Below are 23,138 nucleotides of genomic sequence, written 5' to 3' on the forward strand. Positions count from 1 at the left end.
CCCTAAAGATAGACAAGAAAGGCTCTCCCTCAGAATAGAAATTCTTAGCTTGGGCTTCGTCCTCCCTTTTGATGAGAGAGCACCACAGTTCATCAAGAGGAGATTCAAACCAAGGTTAACAGACCTCGTGAATAAGGGGTTGTTGTTGTTGTTTGGCAAGCAAATATATGCTACACAGATGGCAAAGAGAGTGGGGAGGAGGACAGGAGGAAGAACACAGACAGATAAAAATAGTGGCAGGGCAGATTGATCAGCAACAGAGAGGCTAAATTCTGATAAAACTTTATCATTATTCTTTTTCATTACTTGCTATGCCAGGATTTTGTCCTAGTTGCTTATGAAATACAGGAGCATCTGATCTTCTTTCCTTGACCACAGCCAAGTACTGTTCTATAGTCTGCACAGACCGTCATAGTATTAACTCTAACCCTTTTAGATATTTTAGAATAACCACATTTTTCCTTTTATCTTAATTGTGACTTGTGTTTTATTTATGACCAAATAAAGATTGGTTTGATTTGATATGGGAGCATGCATCTATCCTGGTTAAACACTCTTGCTATGTTTAACTTAATGGAAGGTAGTCTAATGAGCCATTAATAGCAGTCTTCCAAATCTGAAGGGTTGCTATACAGAAATATGATGGACTTATTCTCTTTCATCTAGAGGTCAAGAGCATAATTAATGGGTTGAAACAAGAATCCTGATTTATGAACATCAAGAGGAACTTTTTGACTGTAAAAGGTCCCAGTATATGGAATATGCAGCCACAGGAATTTATGAGTTCTGCTTTGTTAGAGGTCTTCAAACAGAATGTGGATGGCTCTCTCTCAGAGATCATCTACTGGACACTGTATTGGAGCAGGGGATTGGACTAGATGACATCAAATATCAAACTCTTTGCAATCTGGTTTACAATCCATAAGAGCAATGCAAACTGTTGGTTTTATCATAAAGCCAAAACAATGACTAGATGGTCTGAAAGAGTATCTCTTCCTAGATTTACTTTCCTAGACTCTACAAACATCATCTGAGCCCCTTTGCCTCCCATTTAGATTAGGATTTTCCTGGCACTAAATGAATGTAGAGTCATTAAAACATAGGCTGTAAAGATTGAAGGAACTTTGGAGTTAGCCTATTCCAAACCCATTCCTCATGCAGGAAGCCACCACTGCAGCATTCTCAAGAAATGGCCACCCATCCTTATTTCAATAACTCTAGCACAGAAGAGTCCACCCCCCCCCCAAGGCAATTGTTTTATCCTCACAATAAATTTCCCTTCTGCTCAACCAAAATCTACTTCCTTGTAATTTTAACGCTTCAGAAATTTTGTGTGTGTGTTTTGTGTGTGTGTGTAATATGCAGCACTCTTTCTTGTCCTGTCTTCTGGAACAACACTGTCCCATCTTCTACATGACAGCTCTTCAGATGCCTCCCTGTGGTCATCTTTTCCCTAGGCTAAACGTATCCTCTGTTTCTAATAGTTTGCTATGCTGCATGTTTTTTTTTTCTTCTAGATTCCCTTTCATCTTAGTGGCTTTGGACATTTTGCAGTTTGTCAATGTCCTTTGTAAAAAGTGATGCCCATATGCATGCAATAGTCTACAATACATGTAGTCTCTGCTGAACAGAGAGAAATGATAACTTGATTGTAACAGTTATACTTTTGTGGATATAGCCTAGGACTGCATTTGTTTTGGGGGGGAGGTATTGCATATCACCACAAACACATACACAGAACCTCTGAAGGGAATTGAGGCAGGAATTCTCTTCAGAAGGGAATTGGAATCTCATGGAAAGCAAAGGCCAAAGTAGCCCACTGGTGGTCAGAGACCACTTGGGGTTGTGATTCCTAAGCTGGGAGGGTGGCTCCAACAGATCCCAGGAACAATGTCAGCTTTCTGTCTAGAAGTGTGTTGTGTTAGGAAGAGATGTGATCCTGCACAGAACCCCCAAACTCCCAGGCCTCTGGTAGAGGATCCAAGATTGACGAAGACACACTCACTATCCATAGGACGAGAGAGGGATTTTTAAATACTTCTGAGTGATCTGTGTTTTCCTCAATTTGGGATCCTCAATCAGAAGCCTGGGAGTTTGAAGGTTCTGCACAGGATCTTAGCTCTTTTTAGCACGGCACTCACTACATTTATATATTCATCTTTATCGGTATGGTGTTGCTGTTTATTGTTTTACATTGTATGTTTTTAATAGACATATGTGTTGCCCAGGAAAATTGTGATTGCTGGGTGGTTTAGAAATATAATTAATGCATTAATAGACATGTCTCCTTGTTATTTATCCACAGAAGCTGGTCTTCAGAGATAGGTTGCCTATGAATATGGAGTAACCATACCACCATCATGACTAATAGCCAATCATAGACCCCCCCTCCTCCAGCACATTCCCTTTTTGAAGCTAAGTTAACTGCTATCATTAGCCACTGCCATAATCACTTCTATAAGTTAATTCTACATTATGCAAAAAAGCATTTTTCTCCTTGCCTTGAATTTCCTGCTCATCCATTTCATTTGGCAAGATTCCCTCCGCCCTCATCCATTTTCTCCATATCCTGTGCAGCATTGCATGCATGCAACTTCCTCTCTGTTCGCTCTCATTCTCTAGCCTAGGACTGAAAAATTGTATTTAATTAATCTCTTTTTTTTCTCCCAGAGTTTGACAAATTATCTGCAATCCCAGGCAAGAAATGGCTGATTTTTTTGGGATGGGGATGTCAATTCCCCCCAATGATGTGGTTTTTGAAATTCATATTCATTGCTTACTTCTTTGTACTTTCTTCCCTGCTCACAATTCCAATTGGCAGAAGCTTTATTCTTGCCACAAAATGTGACAAAAGAGCCTTATTATTCTTTCTTTACTTCTCTCACACTTGAGCTGGAGAATCCAGACCCTGTCAGTCGTTGACAAATTGCATTTGAAGATGCTTGCGACAATGAGCATCAAAAAACACCCTTTGAATGTCTCAGACTAGATTCTGGACTCTCAGCTGATGCAGAGAGTGATGTCATGGGTTTGTGTGAGGAAAGATGCAAAAAGATGTGTCTGTTTAGAAAAAGAATCACCTGTAGAAGGTCTGAGTCCCAGAACAGGTTGGGGTTTAAGCCTAAGGACACAGCACAATCAGATGCAAAGTTAAGGCAACCTTTTTTTCCCCTACTTGCATTTGTCATATGTTAGGACAACAATGTTACATGGTTGAAAATTCAGGCGTTGTAGCCTCACATATCCAGAGGGAATTACAAAGCTCTAGAGGCTGTACAGGATAGCTGCTATAATCAGAATTCTTCAAAACACTATTTTCAAAAAACATGATTCAGGAAGAAAGGGCACTAAACTTTTCTTTGTTCCTTTTCAAGGTACAATTGCTTCTTAATTCCACATTCTGTGAGAGCTGGCTTCTGGCTATGAAAAAAATATTCTGTTTCTATCAGAAGTGCTGTATTATTTACAGTTGTTTTTTTTTTTTAGTGGATCATCTGGATTTTCACAGGTTTTTCACAAACAAGCCTCATTAACATAACCGAACAGCAGATAAATTCTTGGGCTTGGAAAGCTAAGTGTGGGCCCAGATCAGATACCCTGATGGATGGGAGGCATAGAACTAATAAGAAGCCATCTCTAAAATAGCAGCAAACATACTGTGCCCCGTATTTATCACTGACATGGGTTTTTCAGTGCATGTGTTATTGTTAATTTAAGGAAGGCAGGAAGTTCATGCCAAAGATTGGCAGCTTTTGCTACAGGCAGCCATGAGAAGGAACTGTGGCCCTAGTAAGACAAATTTTGGTTCCCTTACCTGTGCCATTGAATTAGTGTATTGGAAACTGCTATTTTGACCTTTTCAACCAGACACTCTTCTTATCCTAACTCTGCATCCTAGAAAATCTCCTCTCTCAACAGGACCATCTTTTCCCCCTCTTCAGAAGAGTCTGGCTTCAGACTGTCCAATCCTGCGCTGCTCTTCAAGTCTCCATCACGAGAAGACACCCCCACACCTTCCTTGAATTAATTCTCCCTCACACACTCTTCTTAATGTTGTAGCCCCCAAGAAGATTCCCATTCCTTGGAATTTCCAGGTCACAAACTGACCTTTAGACAATTGGGCTGCACTCTACTCCTAGGGACAAGGCTTTATTTCGGGTCAAACCTCAACTACCTGGTATCTTATTGATTTCAAAAGGCTTCCCGCTCCAGATTCACCCGCGCCTCTCACTACAAATCCGCGGAGCTTCGGAGTGCACGGAGCTCCCTGAAGTAGGGACTCAAAGCATCTCCTGCGCTCTCAGCTCCAAATCAAGATACCTCCGTCGAAGCAGCAGCTACGTTTCCCCCCCCCCCTCAACCCCACCCGTCTCGGGACAGCCACTTCTCTTCCACCCCCGCGGGCGCGTTGCTGCCTTCCCTTCCCTTCCCTTCCCTTCCCTTCCCTTTCCCTCCGGTTGCTCTCACCGGCGGTACAGCGAGAAGGGCCAGGACATCCTGGGGTTTCGGAGGGCGGGCCGGAGCGCGGCATCGCAAGTTCCCGAGTGCAGGTACTTCTCAGTGTCGGAGTGGAAACGCTGCTTGATGCGGATGTGGGTGCGAGGCTGGCGCCAGAGGTGCTTGGGCGGCTTGGCCAGGCCGGCTCCTTCGCGGCTCAGCTCCAAGGGGCGGCGCGCGGCGCTGTCCTCCATCGCGTGGTGCTGAAACGGCCACGTGGAGCCCGGCGAAGCGAAGAGGCAGAAGGACCGGCGAGGAAGGCACAGTCGGGCAAAGTTTCGCTGGCGCCGCCCAGCCTTGGCTCCTCCGAACTGGCCCTCTGCCCTTCTCCGCTCTCCCCGGCCGGTGGCAGTTATATAGCGCTGGCGATGAGATTTATTTAAGCTCTCCTCCGGCTCATTAGTCCGGCGGGGGAGGCGGGGCGAGGCGAAGGCTCTGGCCGCTCTCCTCTCCAACACAGTTGCTGTGCTCAGGCTGGCCAGCCTCGAAACGACGAGGAGGGGCGCCTTCCCTTCTCCGCGCGCGTCGGTCTTGGAGCAGAGCTGCGCTCTTCGCTCTCCGGCGGGAGAAGGCGCCGCAGCAGAGCGACACAACAGGTCCCACAGCTGCCTCGATACAGCCGCCAGCCCTGCCTCCAAGCAGCGCCCCAAAAGCCTCTCTCCAAGCACCCTTTCAGCCTTGCCCCCGTTCATTTTCCAACAAGAGGGTGGGATTCCCTGAAGCTACGCAAAAGGCTGGGGTCCGCTGAACCAGCCTCCATAATCCCGCTCTTCCTCCCTACCAATTTCAACTCAGACTCGAGCGAAAGAGGCCCTTCCATTCTTACGTTTCAGAGGGGAGAAATTCTTCTGCCATTAAAAAGGAAGAGTAGCCTCCTAAGGCATCCGAAAAGTAAACAGTGGCAAAAGATTTCCTAGACTTTAGCCAGCTTCATTCAATGCATGGAAGGTTGCCAAGCTAGAAAAAACAAAACAAAAACCACCACTTCTTAGGAAAAGTAATTGAAAATAGTGGGGCTAAAGGAACAGCCAAGACATTTTGTTACTGGAAGAAAAAGATGGAACTGAATGGACCGTGTAGTCAGCTCTTTTTTAAACTGTACCCAATTAGATTCACCCATTCAAAAGAGCCACATAAACACTGGACCCTGGATAGGTAGGATTTTTTTTTTTTATATCTCCCTTAAAGGGTTAGGGAGATGGGTTTTTTTAAAAAAATATATAAAAATGAAATATGAAATTTAGAAATTTATATGCAAATACTGTTGGCTGTATCCTATATTCCATTATATTGCTATTACCATAATTATATTATTCTACTAGTCAATTACTATTACAATATTTCCTCCATACTATATTCTATAGCAGGGATGTCAAACTCAATTTCATTGAGGGCTGCATCAGCATTGTGGTTGCCCTCAGGGGGCCAGGTGGGTGTGGCCAGGGTGGGTGCGGCCTACTGGGTGGGTGTGGATGGAGTGGGTGTGGCCTACTGGGTGGGCGTGGCCAGCTCTTCATCGTTCGTGTCAAAGGTGCCTGTGGAGGCCTGGGTAGGAGTGGGACAGATCTGAGGGTCTCTGGCAGAAGGGGGTGGGACCAGGGCAAGCGCCAAAGCATTGTCCATTTCTTCATTCCTCACAAAGGGTAACACCTCCCCAGCATGCAGGGGCTGGTTCCTTGCTGTTTCCAGACAGCCTTGTGGAGCTAAGACTGAATGCATTTTCAGCATAGATGGCCACCACAAAATTGTACATTGGCTCTCGGCCGGCCTGGGCCAGGGCCAAGGCAGCGGGGGCCGTTCACTCACTGTTTCCAGGATGGCTTTGCGGGCCACATGAAACCACTTCACGGGCCGCATCCAGCCCCTGAGCCTTGTGTTTGACATGTCTGATCTATAGCATAATTATTCTACTATAACATTTTCTCTTTACTATACCACTCTCTACAGTATTACTAGCAATGCCCTCTTCTTACAAATCTTGTTCTGCTTCCTGCCTTAATTCCTTACTCTCTAGAACAGTGGTTCTCAACCTGTGGGTCGGGACCCCATTTGGGGTCAAATGACCATTTCACGGGGGTCGCCAAACAAGGCTGTCTGCCATTTTTTTCCCCTTTTCTTTGGCCACGCCCCTGGCACCCGGTGATGTATAAGTGGTTGGGGGTCACCACAACATGGGGAACTGTATTATGGGGTCGCGGCATTAGAAAGGTTGAGAACCACTGCTCTAGAAGTTCTTTTTTTCCCTTTTTCTTCTCTATTAATGGCCAGCATTAATAGAGTTCTTGTGGCTTTCCACACTGTACTTTGCTCCTCTATTCTTTGTTTTCCTCCCTGGGCCATTCACTCCCTTTGAAGGAACTTCCCCTTTTATTGGCTTTTATTTTCTCTGTTCGCTGATGGATTCAGAGCTTCCAAAATGCACTTCTCCTCCATCTCCTCCCACACTTGTCTCAAGGTTGAAGCTTTACTGGCAACTCTGCCAGGCTGAGGGGGGGAGGCTCAAATAGAGGAAGGCAGCACAGGTGCCTGTAATTTTCTAAGCAGCTATCTCATCCACAAGCTGTAATAGTAATTTTCACCAGTTAATGGGGGTTAGGCCGAGCCATTTAAGTGGCCCAGGGGAGAGTGCACAATGCAAGGAATTCTATCTCTTGATCCAAGATATTCAAAAGGAGGGGCTGGAAGCTGCCACTACCAACTTTCAACTTTAGCCCCTTGAAGCTGGGTTTTTTTTTTCTTTCTCTCTAATGATTGGACCAGATCTAAACAGGTTTTCAATATTAGCAGGGTAATCATAGTCACTGGAGAGCCAGTTTGGTGTGCTGATAGTCCTTAACGTACAACCTTTTGTTTAGTGATCATTTGAAGTTACAATGAAGTTGAAAAAAAAAATCAGTTCTCACACTTCTGACCAGTGTAGCTTCCCTGAAGTCCCCTACTCACAATCTGAGTGCTTAGCAACCTTCGTGTATTTACAATGGTTGCAGTATAACAGGGTCACATGATTTTCATTTGCTACTTGCCCAGCTGATTTTCAACAAGCGAAGTCAATGGAGGAACCCTGATTTACTTAACAACCATGGTGGGGAAAAGGTCATAAATCAGATACAGTCATGCGATGACTCACTTGGCAATGAAAATTCTTGTCCCAATTATGGTTGTAAGTGGAGGGACACCTCTAATGGTTAAGCCATCCCATTAGAAACCTGGAAACTGAGTTCTAGCCCTGCCTTAAATTCAAAGCCAGCTGGGTGACTTTGAGCCAGTCACTCTTTCTCAGCCCTTGGAAGAAGGCAAGGGCAAACAAGCTCCAAAATCTTGCCAAGATATCTACAAGGAGTTGTCCAGGCAATTGCCAGGAATCAAGACTGACTCGGAGGCACACACACAAAAAAGTCAAATTCATGGGAGAGTCTATAGAAGAGAATTCTTGTAGCTCAGGGTTATACTGCGAGGTCCTTGATGCTCTCTGAGCTTGGCTATTTTCTTTTTTTTTAATTTTTATTTTTAACCAACAAGACAAAACAAAACAAAGCAAAACATAACACACATATACACACAATATATACTCCTCCTTTTTTTTTTACAGCAATTGCGTAACGGTAATCTATTATTTACATTTTCCCCTTATTCTTCTTTAGAATATTTGTCCTTATAGCCCCATTATTTCTTATTTACATTTGTCTTCCTTCATGTTCTACTTCTTACTAAGAATAATTCATATTATTATTATTATACATTATTATATACATATTTTCACTTTTGACCTTTCCATATTTATTCTCCTCTATTATTTCTAGTCTCCAACCAGATATACAACTTGTTCCATATTATATAATACTCTATGTCTTCCTTTTCTTTTATCTCTTTTGTTAATTTGTCCATCTCTGCACAGTCCAGGATTTTTCTTATTACTTCTTCATCTGATGGTATATTCTCATTTTTCCTGAGCTTGGCTGTTTTCTTGCAGTCATTTCATTACCAAACTAGGTAATATCATTCAGTGCTAGTAGAGAGTGGAATTTGCTCTCATTTTATATATTAGTGATTTGCCCTGTGTTGGTGAGAGTGCTCTTGATGGTTCCTTGATTGGGTTGTTGTTTACTGTTGTTTATTGTTCAGCTTCACTCCCTATTGCAGGGGTATCAAACTGATGGCCCACGGGCTGAATGCATCATAGGGAAACCATTCTGTTCCAGACTGAACAGACTGCCTTCTGTGCAATCCAAACAGATAGAAAACTCAGAAGAATAAACAGAAATATAGCTTTATTCTGGGAATTCTAGACAATGACTTACAGTGACGTGGAGATGCATCCAGAAGTACATGTTTGCAATATTGGTTTATTCCACAGGTAAATTGATATTGGATTTTCCCCTCTTCTCTTCCTGAGCATCACATGTTGGCAAGGATCTCCAAACCGTGTGGCTAGGAACCATGCGGCTGGAGAACAAAGGAAACTGTGCCTACCCCATTGCTGGCAATGGAAAAAAAGTCGTGATACATCACGACACATCACGTGACATTGTGAGTTTGACACCCCTGCCCTATTGTTAAAGTGTTAAAAGACTTTATGCATGTCTTAAGCTTTTACCTACTTTGTCTCTTAAAATAAACTTCAAATCTCTCAAAAGGCCAAATGAGAAATCTTAGTTTGACTTTAGGCCTCCTGCCCCCTCCCAGGAAGCTCAGGGGATTGAAAAATATGCTGCTGGGCCACACTTTTCTTGCTCCATTATCCTGTGGATATTACACTTCCTGTGAGGCTACAAATTCCAGGTTGCTTGTTTACACCCACTAGCAAGTGTTGCAAAATAAAGAAATACATACAACTTGGAAACTGAAAAACTCAGGCTTTTAACTAGAGCATGGAACAAAAAATACTGAAGGACAGTACAATTTTATCTCTTAGGAAACTGACACACAAACTCAAGGAATCACCTCCAAATTTTGTACACTGGTCACAACAGTCCTTTTATTCTTCAGGTAGATCTTAAATGAGCATGCATTGAACTGAAGGCAAAGGAAAATTGTCCACTTTCACTAAGTAGGATGAGAAGCAAGAGAAATTTGCTTCAGCTCCTCTCAAAGGCAAAAGTTTCCGTCACCATGTGCAGCTGGATGTAAATACAGGCAAATTAATCAAAAGCTTGTTATGAAACCATAAGAACAGCAAATATATGCCAGCAGCCCGCATGGAAGCAGCTGAACAAATTGTTGTGTTTGTGTGTGTATGTGTGTCCATTTATCCCTGCCCTTCCAGCTGAAACCCATCCATCTGCCTTGTCATTTTAAGGCTGTTGATAATTTATGTTCTGAATTTATAAAGAGTGCATGGAAGCTGAGGAATATAAAGCAAAATCTTTCAATTTGGATCCCTTGCAAATTACAATTTACTGATCAAGGTGCACTGCTTTGCACCTCTGTGTTTGTAGATATTTAGGATATTCTCTTCTGCACACAGCATTGTGATATGTTTTCATGCATGCCTAAACATCCTTGAAATCTCACCAAGTCACCTTGGGGTAGCAGATACTCAGCTTTTCACCAATGCAACTCTAGAAGAAGGGAACTTAGGAATCTTTTTAATTAGAAATCCACCTTGGAATGTGGACAATACTAGGTTGGCTAGGATGGCAACCTTCAGATTAGAAATTTTAACTTGCATGGAGTAGGGTAAGCATGCTGGGAATAAAACATTGTGCTGTGGCATGCTAGTCAAAACTGACCAGCAGTGCCCTCAACATTATCAAATGAATGCTGCATGTGTCAGGGATATAATCAAGGCTACTAACATAATCTATGTGACATATTCTATATTACTAAAAAACAAAAATTATGGCTTGCCTTCAAAAGCTGAGGGTGCTCTATCACTGGAGGTTTTAAAAAAGAGATTGGATAGCAATTTGTTCAAAATGGCACAGGGTCTCCAGTTTGAGCAGGGGGTTGGACCAGAAGACTTCCAAGGTTCCTTCCAACTCTGTTATTCTGTTAAGAATAAGCAAGGCACACTAGGCAGTAGCAGTTAATACCTATAGGCCTCTCTTGGTGATGCAATTTAGAATATAAAAGGAGTAAATGGTTATTTGCCTTTTGGGACTGCAAGGCGATCAAACGGGTCAGTCCTAGAGGAGATCAACCCTGACTGCTCTTTAAAAGGCCAGATCCTGAAGTTGAAGCTCAAGTACTTTAGCCACCTAATGAGAAGGAAGGACTCACTGGAGAAGAGCCTAATGCTGGGAAAGATTGAGGGCAAAAGAAGAAAGGGACAACAGAGAATGAGGTGGCTGGATGGAGTCACTGAAGCAGTAGGTGTGAACTTAAATGGACTCCAGAAGATGGTAGAGGACAGGAAGGCCTGGAGGAACCTTGTCTATGGGGTCGCGATGGGTCGGACACGACTTTGCAACTAACAACAACATTATAAGGGAAATTCTGCAACATTCTGAATGAATGCTATTTAGGGGAGAATTATCTTGTTAGGTAAAAGGATTAATGGAAATGAGAGGTGAAAGTACTAAGAAATTAAATCAGCTGGAGATCCAAGAATATATGACAATGATTACTGCTTGATGAATATCTGCTTACAATAAGGTCTGTTTGGAATGTATAATTTAAACGTAAGCCTATTCATACATACTTATGGTTAAGGAATGAATGCTCAGGATTAAATTTTGAGAGAATAAGTGAGGATATGCGGCAAAAGAAATTCTCAGTGTAAAACATTTTTTAAAATATGTTTATTTATTTTATTTTATTTTATTTATTTATGAGACTTATATATCGCTTTAAGTGCAAGCACTCTCTAAGCGGTGTACACCAGTAAGCAATGTATGTATGTATGTATATATATATATATATATATATATATATATATATATATATATATTACATTGCCCCCAACAATCTGGGTCCTCATTTTACCTACCCCGGAAGGATGGAAGGCTGAGTCAACCTTGAGCCGGTGAGATTTGAACCGCTGACCTGCTGAACACAGTCAGCTAAAGTTCTAACTGCTGCGCCACTGGATATAAGATAACCAATTGGGTCATCATTTCATAGGTATTTCCTTACCAAATTCCTCTATGCCATCAATAGGTACCTTGGTTGAAAAAATTGATGATATACCATTTCTCCTAATTAAAGGATACAGATACAAAAAAAATTAATAGTGTATATAACAATAATAGAATAACAGAGTTGGAAGGGACCTTGGAGGTCTTCTAGTCCAACCCCCCCCTGCTCAAGCAGGAGACCCCATACCATTCCAGACAAGTGGCTGTCCAGTCTCTTTTTAAAAACCTCCAGTGATGAAGCACCCACAATTTCTGAAGGCAAGCTGTTCCACTGATTGATTGTTCTCACTGTCCTGATTTCCAAGTTGCTTCTCTCCTTGATTAGTTTCCATCCATTGTTTCTTGTCTTGTCTTCTGGTGCTTTGGAAAATAAGCTGATCCCCTCTTCTTTGTGGGAGCCCTTCAAATATTGGAATACTGCTGTCATGTCACCCATAGTCTAATATACCAGTAAATTGGGGAAATATGCACATGGTCCAAAAGTCTATAAAACTAGAGTGACTATAGGGGAAAAAGTATGAAAAAAAGATACATGCATTCCAGTAGCATAACTCCTCATACTTCTGTGGCACTCTGTAACAGCTGCCTTTTCATTCTGTTACAGGAGCCTTCCATGTGTAATATCCACTTAGCCATTTAACAAATTTGTGGATAAATGCATAAGAAATATTTCTGGTAACATTTGGCTGCGTTGTGAAGTATTTGCACTTTTCTACGCAGGCATTTTGTTGTTGTTGGCTGCGAATACAAATAATTTACCACAAATATTAAAAATGGATTGATTGCATGATGCAATGAGAAGTAAGGTCTGAAAATTAATGTATCAAACTCTAAGCTAATTGTGTTTGACAGAGAAAATGAACAGTCGCATGTTATACATAAATCATGAAAGGTTAAAGCAAGTAGGCGTTGTGTACCTTGGTAAAATGTTTACAAAAATGGGGAAATGGGGGGGGGGAGACATATTAAGATGCTGAAAGAGAGGTAGTGGATAACATTTGTTGCTTGGAATGTATCTTTGGTGAAAGAAACGAAGTGGTTTCAGCCAGTCTTGTTATGTGAATGACCAGATGGAAGAATGTCTATGGCAATTCTCAGTCATCCAGGTCATGGTTGTCCCAAATGTGCTTTTTCAAGCGGCAACTGGACTTCCTTGTTTTTCTTTGAAGACCTTTTGCTTCTCATCCTTCCATTCCCCACGATCCAGTCAGAGCTGAAGAATCTCCTTGGATGAGAAGTGAAACATCTTCAAAGAAAAACAAGTCCAGTTGCCTCTTGAAAAACACTTTGGGACGACCAGATGGAAGAAGTATCTGGAGGAAATTTGGTGCTATAAAGAGAATGAAAGAGGCGGGAATTGCAAAATAACCTTGTGAAGACAAAGTTAATAATTTAACAGGAAGAAAACTAGAAAAGCTGATGAGGTCCTCAAAAAGAAAGGCATCAGAAATTTATAGAACAAAAAGTAATGCATGAAGCAGAATATCAACAGAGTGGAAGCAACAATTGGAATGTATGGAAAATAATGTTATCATTACACAGAATTACAACGTTATACATATATTTTCTTTTTGTAATTGCTATTCCCTTTTTGTGTTTTTCATAATGTTACTTAGCCTAAAAAAATAGCATGATATGTATGTATGTATGTATGTATGTAGTATGTATGGCTGGAATCTTGGGGTTTCCCACTCAATACTTCTGTTCAGTTGACAAGCATTTTTGGAAAATGATTTACAAATTAGCTATGCATCCAGTTAATTGCCATGGTATCCAGTCCACAATGAACTCCTGGGTTAATCATAATGACACTGATTACTTTGTCAAATTCTTCAATAAAGATGTACAATATCTACTGCATTCCCTCAATCTATTAAGGAAGTTACTTACTTCGATAAAGCAAGCCTCTCTTTTGACAAATCCACATTACTTTTTTATCCTTATTGCATTGTTTTCACAATTTTTACATATCCATCCTTTTATGCTATGCTCTAGAAGATTCCTGCATTTTGATGTCTAGTTGACTGTTTTATAGTTCCTGAGATTTTTTTTTTCTCCTTTTGAAGATAGGGACAAAATGTACTTCTTTTTGGTACTATATCAGTTTTCCAGGACTTCTGAAATATAATTCGAAGATTATTCATTTATTCATTCCTTTAATTTATGTAGCTGCCCTACCCAACATGACTCAGGGAGGTAGACCATTAAATGAAAGTATGCAATTCATTTGATTCCAGAGTAAAGAGATTTCCATGACGATATTTTTATCGTATCCGTCCTAAACTTTAATCCTGCTGTTCACGATTTCTTGGTTAGAACAATTCTTTTCTTGGAGAATATTAAACCAGTATGATTAATGCTGGTGTCTACTAGCATGTCCTCCAGGCATTGAGTTCCATAAAAATATTAAATATTTCTTAAATCACTTCAATATGTGGAATTTAATTCATGGTGAGATTGGCATATTTGATTCTGAGTTAAATATTAAAATATTATTTGAAAATAACATTATAGGCTTTTTTCTGGGCACTTATTTATTATATTTGTTGTAATAAATACCCTATAACTGCCGTTTAAGCATGGGTGGATTTAGGAACATTTAGATGATATTCCTTAAATTACAAATATAACAATGTTCATCTAGCCAACAAATGATTAATCAACTCATAAAAACACTTCCAATTCAAAATTTGTCAGCAAAAAAAAACACCTTTTTGCTTTGATGGCAAAAAGCAAGCAAAGTATGAGTCGTAACTATATCTTCATTGTAGATTTTCTATAGTAACCCTAAGAATAAGAATACAGTTAAAGAGTCCAGTCCCAGGAATCCAAATTAAATAAACTCCTATAGATGGCTTCCCAACTCTATTCAAACATGGCCAGTTAAGCATATACCTCAGTAGGGAGTTGGTACCATTATTTAATTGCTCCTAATGTTTTCCTAACATTTGAGCATTCCTGTAACTGAAGATTATTATTCCATGTCCCCCAATATGGGATGAAAAAGAACAAGTCTTAAAGTTTTTGTGAGTGACTTCTCTTTGGATACTTAAATTGTACTGATGTATCATATATCTCAGCTGTTTTTTCTCAGAACTTAACTGCCAGTTTCTCAACCTGTCTTTGTAAGGTTCAAGACCTCTGATTACCCTGTCTTTTTTGGGGGGGAGGGGGTTGTTTCAGTTTTTCTTACTCATTTTAACAGGGCAAGTGTATGTTTATCTCACTGGTGGTACTCAGAAAAAAACCTAGCTGGGGATATTAATTAGATTTCCCCAATTTAGTGGTCTTGAGATTTGTTTGGGAGTTTCAGTAATAGCACATTTGGAAGGCATTAGGTTAGAGAAAGTGGTCTTAAAATATGGAAATCTTGTAAGGAGCAGGAGAAGACCCAACAAGATGTTTGGGATTGAATCTAGGACTAATTGCATACAAAGCATCTGTTCTACCAAGGGGTTTTGGGGCCATCACTACAATTTACATCACTGATCAAATTCAGTATTATTTACTCTAGGAATCAGCAACCATTTGAGGCTCTTCTCAAGCACTGCCAAAATGTCATTGCAGTGAAGTTTGACATGAGATTGCCAACATCTTACATGAGATCACCTAAAGCTTATGATATCTTGGCAAGAGCCCACAGGATTTTAGCATTGTCTTGTATTGTCGTGGTAGTGCAGAATTGATCTACCATGAATCTCCTTCCATTATAAGAGAACCAGGCAATCTTGAAGTGATTTAAAATGTGTGGTAGTCTGAATTCTGAGGGGAAGATAAAAACCCCTTATATAGCCAAAAGAAACCTATTTTCTTTTTTATATGTCTGTCATGGCACAAGAGATTGCTGTCACCATATTCTTTATCTGGAGAATGATCATACAACAGATACTAGTACCACTTTATAAAGCCCTAGTACAGACATGTCAAACACAAGGCCTGGGGGCCGGATGCAGCCCACAGAAATGATTTCATGTGGCCCACGAAGCCATCCTGGAAACAGTGCGGGAATGGCCCCCGCTGCCTTGGCCCTGGCCAGGCCAGCCGGGAGCCAATGTACAATTGTGTGGTGGCCATCTTGGCACTTGCCCCGGTGGACCATGCCTTGGCACTTGCCCCGGTCCCACCCCCTTCTGCCAGAGGCTCTCAGATCTGTCCCACTCCTGCCCAGGCCCCCACAGGCACCTTTGACACGAATGATGTATAACTGGCCACGCCCACCCTAGTAAGACCATATCTCAAATATTGTAGCCAATTTTGGTCACCATATTACAAGAAAGATGTTGAGAGTCTGGAAAAAATTCAGAGAAGAGCAACTAAGATGATCAAAGGCCTGGCAACCAAAATGTATGAAGACTGTGGGACTTGGGCTTGGCTAGTCTAAAGAAAAGAAGAAATAGGGGAGACTTGATAGCAGTGTTCCAGTATCTGAGGGGCTGCCACAAAGAAAAGGGGGTCAGGTTGTTCACCAGAGCACCAGAGGGAAGGACGAGAAACAATGGTTGGAAACTGATCAAAGAGAGAAGCAACCTGGAATTAAGGAGAAACTTCCTGACAGTGAAGACAATCAACCAGTGGAACAGCTTACCCCCAGAAATCGTGGGCGCTCCATCATTGGAGGTTTTTAAGAAGAAACTGGACAATCACTTGTCTGAGATGGTATAGGTGCTCCTGTTTGAACAGGGGGCTGGACTAGAAGACCTCTAGTCTCTATTCTATTCTAAACTAGAAGACCTCCAGCTCTATTCTATTCTAAACATTTAACTATCATATGATCACTATGTGATCAATGATGATTGTAAGATGAAGCTGGCAAAAATCTCTCATATCACTTTTATTTATTTTATTTATTTTATTTATGAGACTTATATACCGCTTTAAGTGCAAGCACTCTCTAAGCGGTGTACACCAGTAAGCAATGTATATATATATTTACATTGGCCCCAACAATCTGGGTCCTCATTTTACCTACCCCGGAAGGATGGAAGGCTGAGTCAACCTTGAGCCGGTGAGATTTGAACCGCTGACCTGCTGAACATAGTCAGCTAAAGTGGCCTGCAGTACTGCACTCTAACTGCTGCACCACCTCGGCTCTTTGAACATATAAGAGTCTGTTTTTTAAGGGATAGAAGTAAGCCCACTAATCAAGTAAGATGATTCTCCAAATTTTCAATTGAAACTTAATTACTCTCTTTGAAAAAAAAAGACAAAAAATAGTGTTACTAAAATCACATGTGATTCTGGTAAGGTCTCACAAAATGATAGTATTCTAAATGAGATCACTGAAAACTTGTGAGAATCCCAAAATCTTATGAAACTTGACCAAATGTTATTTTTCAGTTGCTTTTGGAGAGTTGAGGCCATCTCTTTGGGAACCCTGACCACACCATGCTACTAGTTCTTTGCCCATTTGATCAGGCAGAAGTTCTTCGGAGGGGGGGGGAGAGAGATACTTCCCAGTCAATGTTATTTACGAGCCCTTTAGCTGAAGATTGAACCAAAATGGCTATGAGCATGCAAAACATCTGAGCTTTCCTTGGCTCAGTTCTTTATATCCATTTATGGCAAAGGGAAGAAGGCAGAGGAGATGAGCTGGATCTCTGGATAAGCTCAGCTGGAGTAAAAGGACTTGCACCTGTTCTTGCTCAGCCCCAAACTTCCCTGGCTGTATCATATCAGGGTGAGAAATGCATAGTAGACAAAAGGCTGAGACTGTCACATTTTGGCAGGAGTGCAGCCTTTTGGAAGGACTGCTATTAAGTCACTCTTGCTGCTTCTCTCGTCCCTTTGGAATCCCCATCTGCCTCTGGCTTAGTCAAACTTAATTGTATTGCTTGTCTATTATCCATTTTTATTTTTATTTTTTAAAAAAGAAAATAAAAGAAAATATAAACGCAAATGCTAAATGTTATTTTTCAAGAAGCCACTTCCTCCCCTTCTCTGGAACATTATTTTTTATAACTGTTGAGCAAAATCAGAAAGCAGTTTGAAAAATTAGAGGTAGAGAAGCATCTGCAATCAAGTCCTTCAAGGACGCCCTTGAAAAGGTCAAATGCATAATATGTTGACATGGAAAATAATTAATATTTCAGTCCCTGAAGCTTTTTGGTTCGGAAAACCTACATCCCCACAGTGAAGTCATCAAAATTCAGACATTTGGCAACTAGCTCATATTTATGACCGTTGCCGTGTGCCTGGAGTCATGGGATCCCCTCTGGTGATCTTCTGATCAGCGAAGTCAATGGGGAAGCCAGATTCACTTAAGAACCGGGTTACTAACTTACCAACTGCAATGATTCACTTAACAACTGTGTCAAGAAAGGTCATAACATAGGGCAAAGTTCACTTAACAAATGTCTCACTTAGCAACAGACATTTTGGGCTGAATTGTGACTGTAAGTCGAGAACTACCTGTGCAGACCTGCGGAACAGAGAATTTGACAGAGATAAGGAGGTGTAATATATCTGGAAAAGGCCCAGAAAATGGAGGACAGAGCTGAAATTAGATCACCATTACAATAAAATAAATGTATACAGTAGATCCAGACTTTAAGTATTAGTTAGACTTAGAATAAGTTTAATTGGATGCATTTATCTTTATTTATTTAATTGAATTGATATGGTTGATCTAGCATCAGCAATTCTGGGTGGTGAATGGAGTTAAAAAGTCAGTATAATACTACAAAATGAATGCACAAGAAGAAAATAAAAAAGTGGCAATTGAGCATATCCACCCACTATAATTAACAATATCTCCAAGCCTCACCTAATCTCCTAATTCTCTCCTCTGTTAGATTAGTCACATTTTAAGGGTCTCTTGAAAGGCTAGCAGTCCTGGCCAATCTCAGCGGGGCGGGGGGGGGGGAGAGATTGTTCCAGAGGACAGGTGCAGTGACAAAAAAGGCAAATTTTTATTTGCTGTCAAAGGTGTCTTTACATATTATTGTACAGTTAGTTCTTTCTCCCTTAAAATATCTTCTAAATTATTATTTAAGTTCTTGCATAAATAAAACCAAAAGTTGTTTTTGGAAAATAGTTAAGGATAAGGGACAGAAAGGAGATCAATTGTGGGCACTGTCCAGATCAAAGAAGTAAGAACTTCATTATCTCCTGTGTTCCAGAATTAGTCAATAAAACAAAACAACACACAAAATGAAACGTTAGGCTCCCTTAGTTACTTGGGTGTCAGATGTCAGAATGTTAACCTATCATCTGATATTTATGGCCAGCAAAGGTGCCCTATCACACTAAGATGCTTAGACAACATAGCTGAAATCAGTCCAACTTATCATCTCCTTTGCTTAAAATCCTTCTTGCTCCCTTCATTTACCTCCAAGATCCCTTATTTCTGCTTCCTTTCCTTTATATATAGCAGGGGTCTTTCAAACTTGGCCCTTTTATGACTTGTGGACTTCAACTCCTAGAATTCTTCAGCCAGGCACGCTGGGAGTTGAAGTCCACAAGTCATAAAAGGGCCAAGTCTGAAGACTCCTGCTATATAGCAACCCTGTCCCAAGCTTCTAGCTTTCTGGATGTCAACACTGTGCAAATTAAATTTTCACTGCCCATTTCTTCACTCAATGCATATAGTATCATTCAGGTATTTTTTTCTCCCTAATCAATAATTAACATTTATATTTCATTGTAACAGTCCTCACAGAAACATGCTTCTCTTGGCTTTTCAAAGAATAACTCTCTTAGGTTTACCTCTGCCAAGAATGCAACATTCGGCTTTTTTAACATGACTGTTTCCACCCTGGGGGCTTCCCCCCCCCCAAATGAGATCTTCTGAATAATTTAAAGCTTATAGTATACCCAGCATAAATTTCTTTGGCTGGGCTTACCTGTTGGGAAAAATCACAGTAGACAGTAATTCCAAAAGCTTGGTTAATACACTCCATTGTCTATGTAATCGGTACCATCAAAACAAATAAACCTACACATCTGTTTACATCAGGGGTCTTCAAACTTGGCAACTTTAAAACTTGTGGACTTCAACTCCCAAAATTCCTCAGCCAGCCCTGGCTGGCTGAGGAATTCTGGGAGTTGAAATCCACAAGTTTTAAAGTTGCCAAGTTTGAAAACCTCTGGTTTACATGCTAAGCCCAGGGCTGTATTGACAACATGCTGAACCACAAAACCCAATTCAGTCAAGGCATCAGGCTGGAAACTGGAGATGGCATTTCTAGTCCTGTCTTAGGCACAAAACTAGTCACTGGGCCCTGGGCCAGTCATTCTCTCTCAGCCCTAGGAAGGAGACATTGGAAAACCACTTCTGAAAAACCTGGCCAAGAAAACTGCAGGGACTAGCCTATGTAGTCACCATGAGTCAAAATAGGCTTGAAGGCATAAATGTTCATACAGGTAGTCCACAACATATGACCACAATTGAACCCAAAATATCTGTGGCTAAGTGATGCAGTTTTTAAGTGAATTATGCTCCATTTTATGACCTTTCTTGCCATAGTTAAGTTTATCCCTGCAATTGTTAAGTTAGTAACATGGTTGTTAAGTGAACGTGGCTTCCCCATTGACTTTGCTTATCAGAAGGTCACAAAAGGTGATCACAGCAACCCTCATAAATATAACCAGTTTCCAAGGATCTAAATTTTGATCATGTGACCATGGAAACGCAGCAACGGTCGTAAGTGTGAAAAATGGTCATAAGCCACTTTTTTCAGTGCCACTGTAGCTTTAAACGGTTACTAAATGAATTGTTGTAAGTCAAGGACTACCTGTATATCTTATGTAGGGCTATCATACATACCATATTTTTCCGCCCATAAGACGCACCCATGTATAAGATGCTCTCCATGCCGATCAGTTGTTTGGCAGACAATCTTGTTCCCTCCCCCCTCCCGTTAGTGGCAAGCCCACAGGGGCTTGACACTTGCACCAGGTGGCATGGCAACCCACACAGGCATGTCCTGGGCTGCGGAGGTTACCGTTATTTTTCCGCGTATAAGACGCACTTGATTTTTGAAGAGGGTGTTTGCAGGAAAAAAATAGCGTCTTATACACGGGAAAATACCGTAATTTGGTTGCAAACAATCAAGTGATACAAAAAACGGCAGGAAAACCATTTTTCTGGCTACAATAAGGACACCAAATCTGATCCAGAAATCTGGGTTAGGGTTTTCTGTATCTTTTTGCTGCCATTCAACGGTAATCTTTTTACAGCTATGATCTGGTCCTATGATATGGCAATCAAAAGAAATGGGCCATTTCTATACTAGGGCTTTGACTATTTTCCTGACATCTTCCCAGCTTCATCAAAAAGACATACAGCCTCTCTGCCTTACTGTTGTGTGAGCGGAAAGGTGATATTTTATGGTCTGTAAACAGAAGAGAGTATCAGTAGCTCAGAGTTGACCTGTGAAGTTGTTGGCACTCTCTGACTTTGGTTGTTTGCTTGCAGATATTTCATTACCCAACCAGCACTCGTGACGTTACCTGTTGAGTAATGAAACAGCTACAAGCAAACAACCAAGCTCAGAAAGAACCAAGGATTCCACAGTCTATAAACTGTTACCAGTAGTATATAAATAACCACAGAAAACCCCATAATTCTAGTCCCAGCTTTTGCAGCCCACTTCTGATAGCCTTATCTTAGCCAATGCCAAAATATTGTATGCAGTCGGAGTTATTCCTGACGTGATGGAATTCTGGGAATAAAAATTTGCCTCTTTCCTAAATATGGCCAAACAAGAATAGATCAAGATTTTGGGAATATTAAATAAGCGATTAGCATCCATCGCATTAAACCAAGACTCTAGGAAAAAAGGTTGGATGAAATAGCTATACCCACACCTTAAGATGCTCACTCATAAACAAGAGCTAAGGGACAGATAAGACATTTTTGGCAATTCTGTAACCTCTTGTTCACAGCAGTAAAGGTGAACCTGTGAAAATCTTGGGAACTCCCATAAGGGCCTTGATAGGCATGGACCCCAGATAGGACTGGAAAAAATATTAAAGTAGCAGGATATGAAAACTCTACAGTATGCACCTTTTATATCCATGATAGATTTTTTATGTCTATATCTGTGCAGCTTTTTTATCTATGTTTATATCTCTTACTAGATCACCTGTGATCCATTGGGCCATTGTTTCAGAGAAAGACTGCTGGAATTGGGTATGTCTAGTTTAACGAAGAGAAGGACGAGGGGGGACATGATAAGCAGTGTTCCAATATCTCAGGGGCTGCCACCAAGAAGAGGGAGTCAAGCTATTCTCCAAAGCGCCTGAAGGCAGGACAAGAAGGAATGGATGGAAACTAACCAAAGAGAGAAGCAACCTAGAACTGAGAAGAAACTTCCTAACAGTTAGAACAATTAACCAGTGGAACAACCTGCCTCCAGAGGCAGTGAATGCTCCAACACTGAAAGTTTTTAAGAAGAGACTGGACAGCCATTTTCTGAAATGGTATAGGGTTTCCTGCCTGAGCAGGGGCTTGGACTAGATGACCTCCAAGGTCCCTTCCAACATTATTATTATTATCATTACTATTGTTGTTGTTGTTATATTTTCTTACCTAAACAGAGAAACAGAATAACTAGGGGTGGGCAAAAAATCAGCGGGAGCAGGAGCAACTTACAACTTTCTGTTGGCTTAACTGCAGCCGACTGCCCTGTGTCAAGAGATGGCGGGAAAGGTCTACTTGGCCTCTAGAAGGCTAGTGCAGGACCAGTCTAGTTGGTCTTTAGTGACTGAAGGAGGAGCTGATTTACCCAGTTTCTGGAGAACCTAGGCAGGACTAGTTTCTTTCCAAGAAGGCTCCACACTCATTTGCAACACTCAAGTGGCCTTGAGTGCACAGATAAGTTTCCAAGTGGCCTCAACGACTGTCTAAAAGAATGCAAGCAACAAGTTGTCTGCAAGGAATATAAATCCTTCCATTCCCCACCATCTAGTCAGAGCTGAAGAAGCTTCTTGGATGAGAAGAAAACAAAGAAACTCTAGTTGCCTCTTGAAACAGCACCTTTGGGACAGTCTTGGTACCACAGTATAAAATAATAGTGATCAGTTAAAGTGAGGTAGGGTGTTCTTTTTTTTGTCAGGGGACACTGTCCTTTGAGTCAGCATTGATTCCTGGCAACTGCCTGGCCAAATCATTGAGGTTTTCTTGCAAAATTTCAGAAGTGGCTTGCCATTACTCCTTTCTAGGACTGAAAAAGAATGACTGGCTTAAGATCACCCAAAAAGCTTGTGCCTAAGTGAGATTAGAAATCACGGTATCTCTATTTCTAGTCTGATGCCTTCATACTACCCTCAATACTGGAGTGATATTAGAGGAATAACAGAATAACAGAGTTGGAAAAAGACCTTGGAGGTCATCTAGTCCAATCCCCCTGCTCAGGCAGGAAACCCTATACCATTTCAGACAAATGATTGTCCAATCTTTTCTTTAAAAGTTCCAGTGTTGGAACATTCACAACTTCTGGAGGCAGGTTGTTCCACTGATTACTTGTTCTAATTGTCAGGAAATTTCTCCTTAGTTCTAGGTAAAGTAAGAAGGAGGGCTAATAAGATGTTAAACTAGGATGGTTAATAAGATGATGAGAGTCT

General features: G+C 41.1%; 1 protein-coding gene across 2 annotated transcripts in view; it reads right to left on the reverse strand.

The window, feature by feature from the left end:
• Positions 1-8,382: 8,382 nt before the first annotated feature.
• The window catches only part of LOC120304293 (cAMP-specific 3',5'-cyclic phosphodiesterase 4C-like), a 49,416-nt gene continuing 34,660 nt past the window's right edge, over positions 8,383-23,138 (reverse strand). For both annotated transcript variants that reach the window (XM_039334683.1, XM_039334684.1), the window contains exon 4: positions 8,383-8,713. In XM_039334683.1, the coding sequence (XP_039190617.1) occupies positions 8,629-8,713 (85 nt within the window). In that variant the 3' untranslated portion in view covers positions 8,383-8,628. The remainder of the gene's footprint in view (positions 8,714-23,138) is intronic.

The sequence above is a fragment of the Crotalus tigris genome, unplaced genomic scaffold, assembly GCF_016545835.1.
Source record: "Crotalus tigris isolate CLP2741 ecotype Arizona unplaced genomic scaffold, ASM1654583v1 scf7180000017633.3093840, whole genome shotgun sequence".
Lineage (NCBI taxonomy): Eukaryota > Metazoa > Chordata > Lepidosauria > Squamata > Viperidae > Crotalus > Crotalus tigris.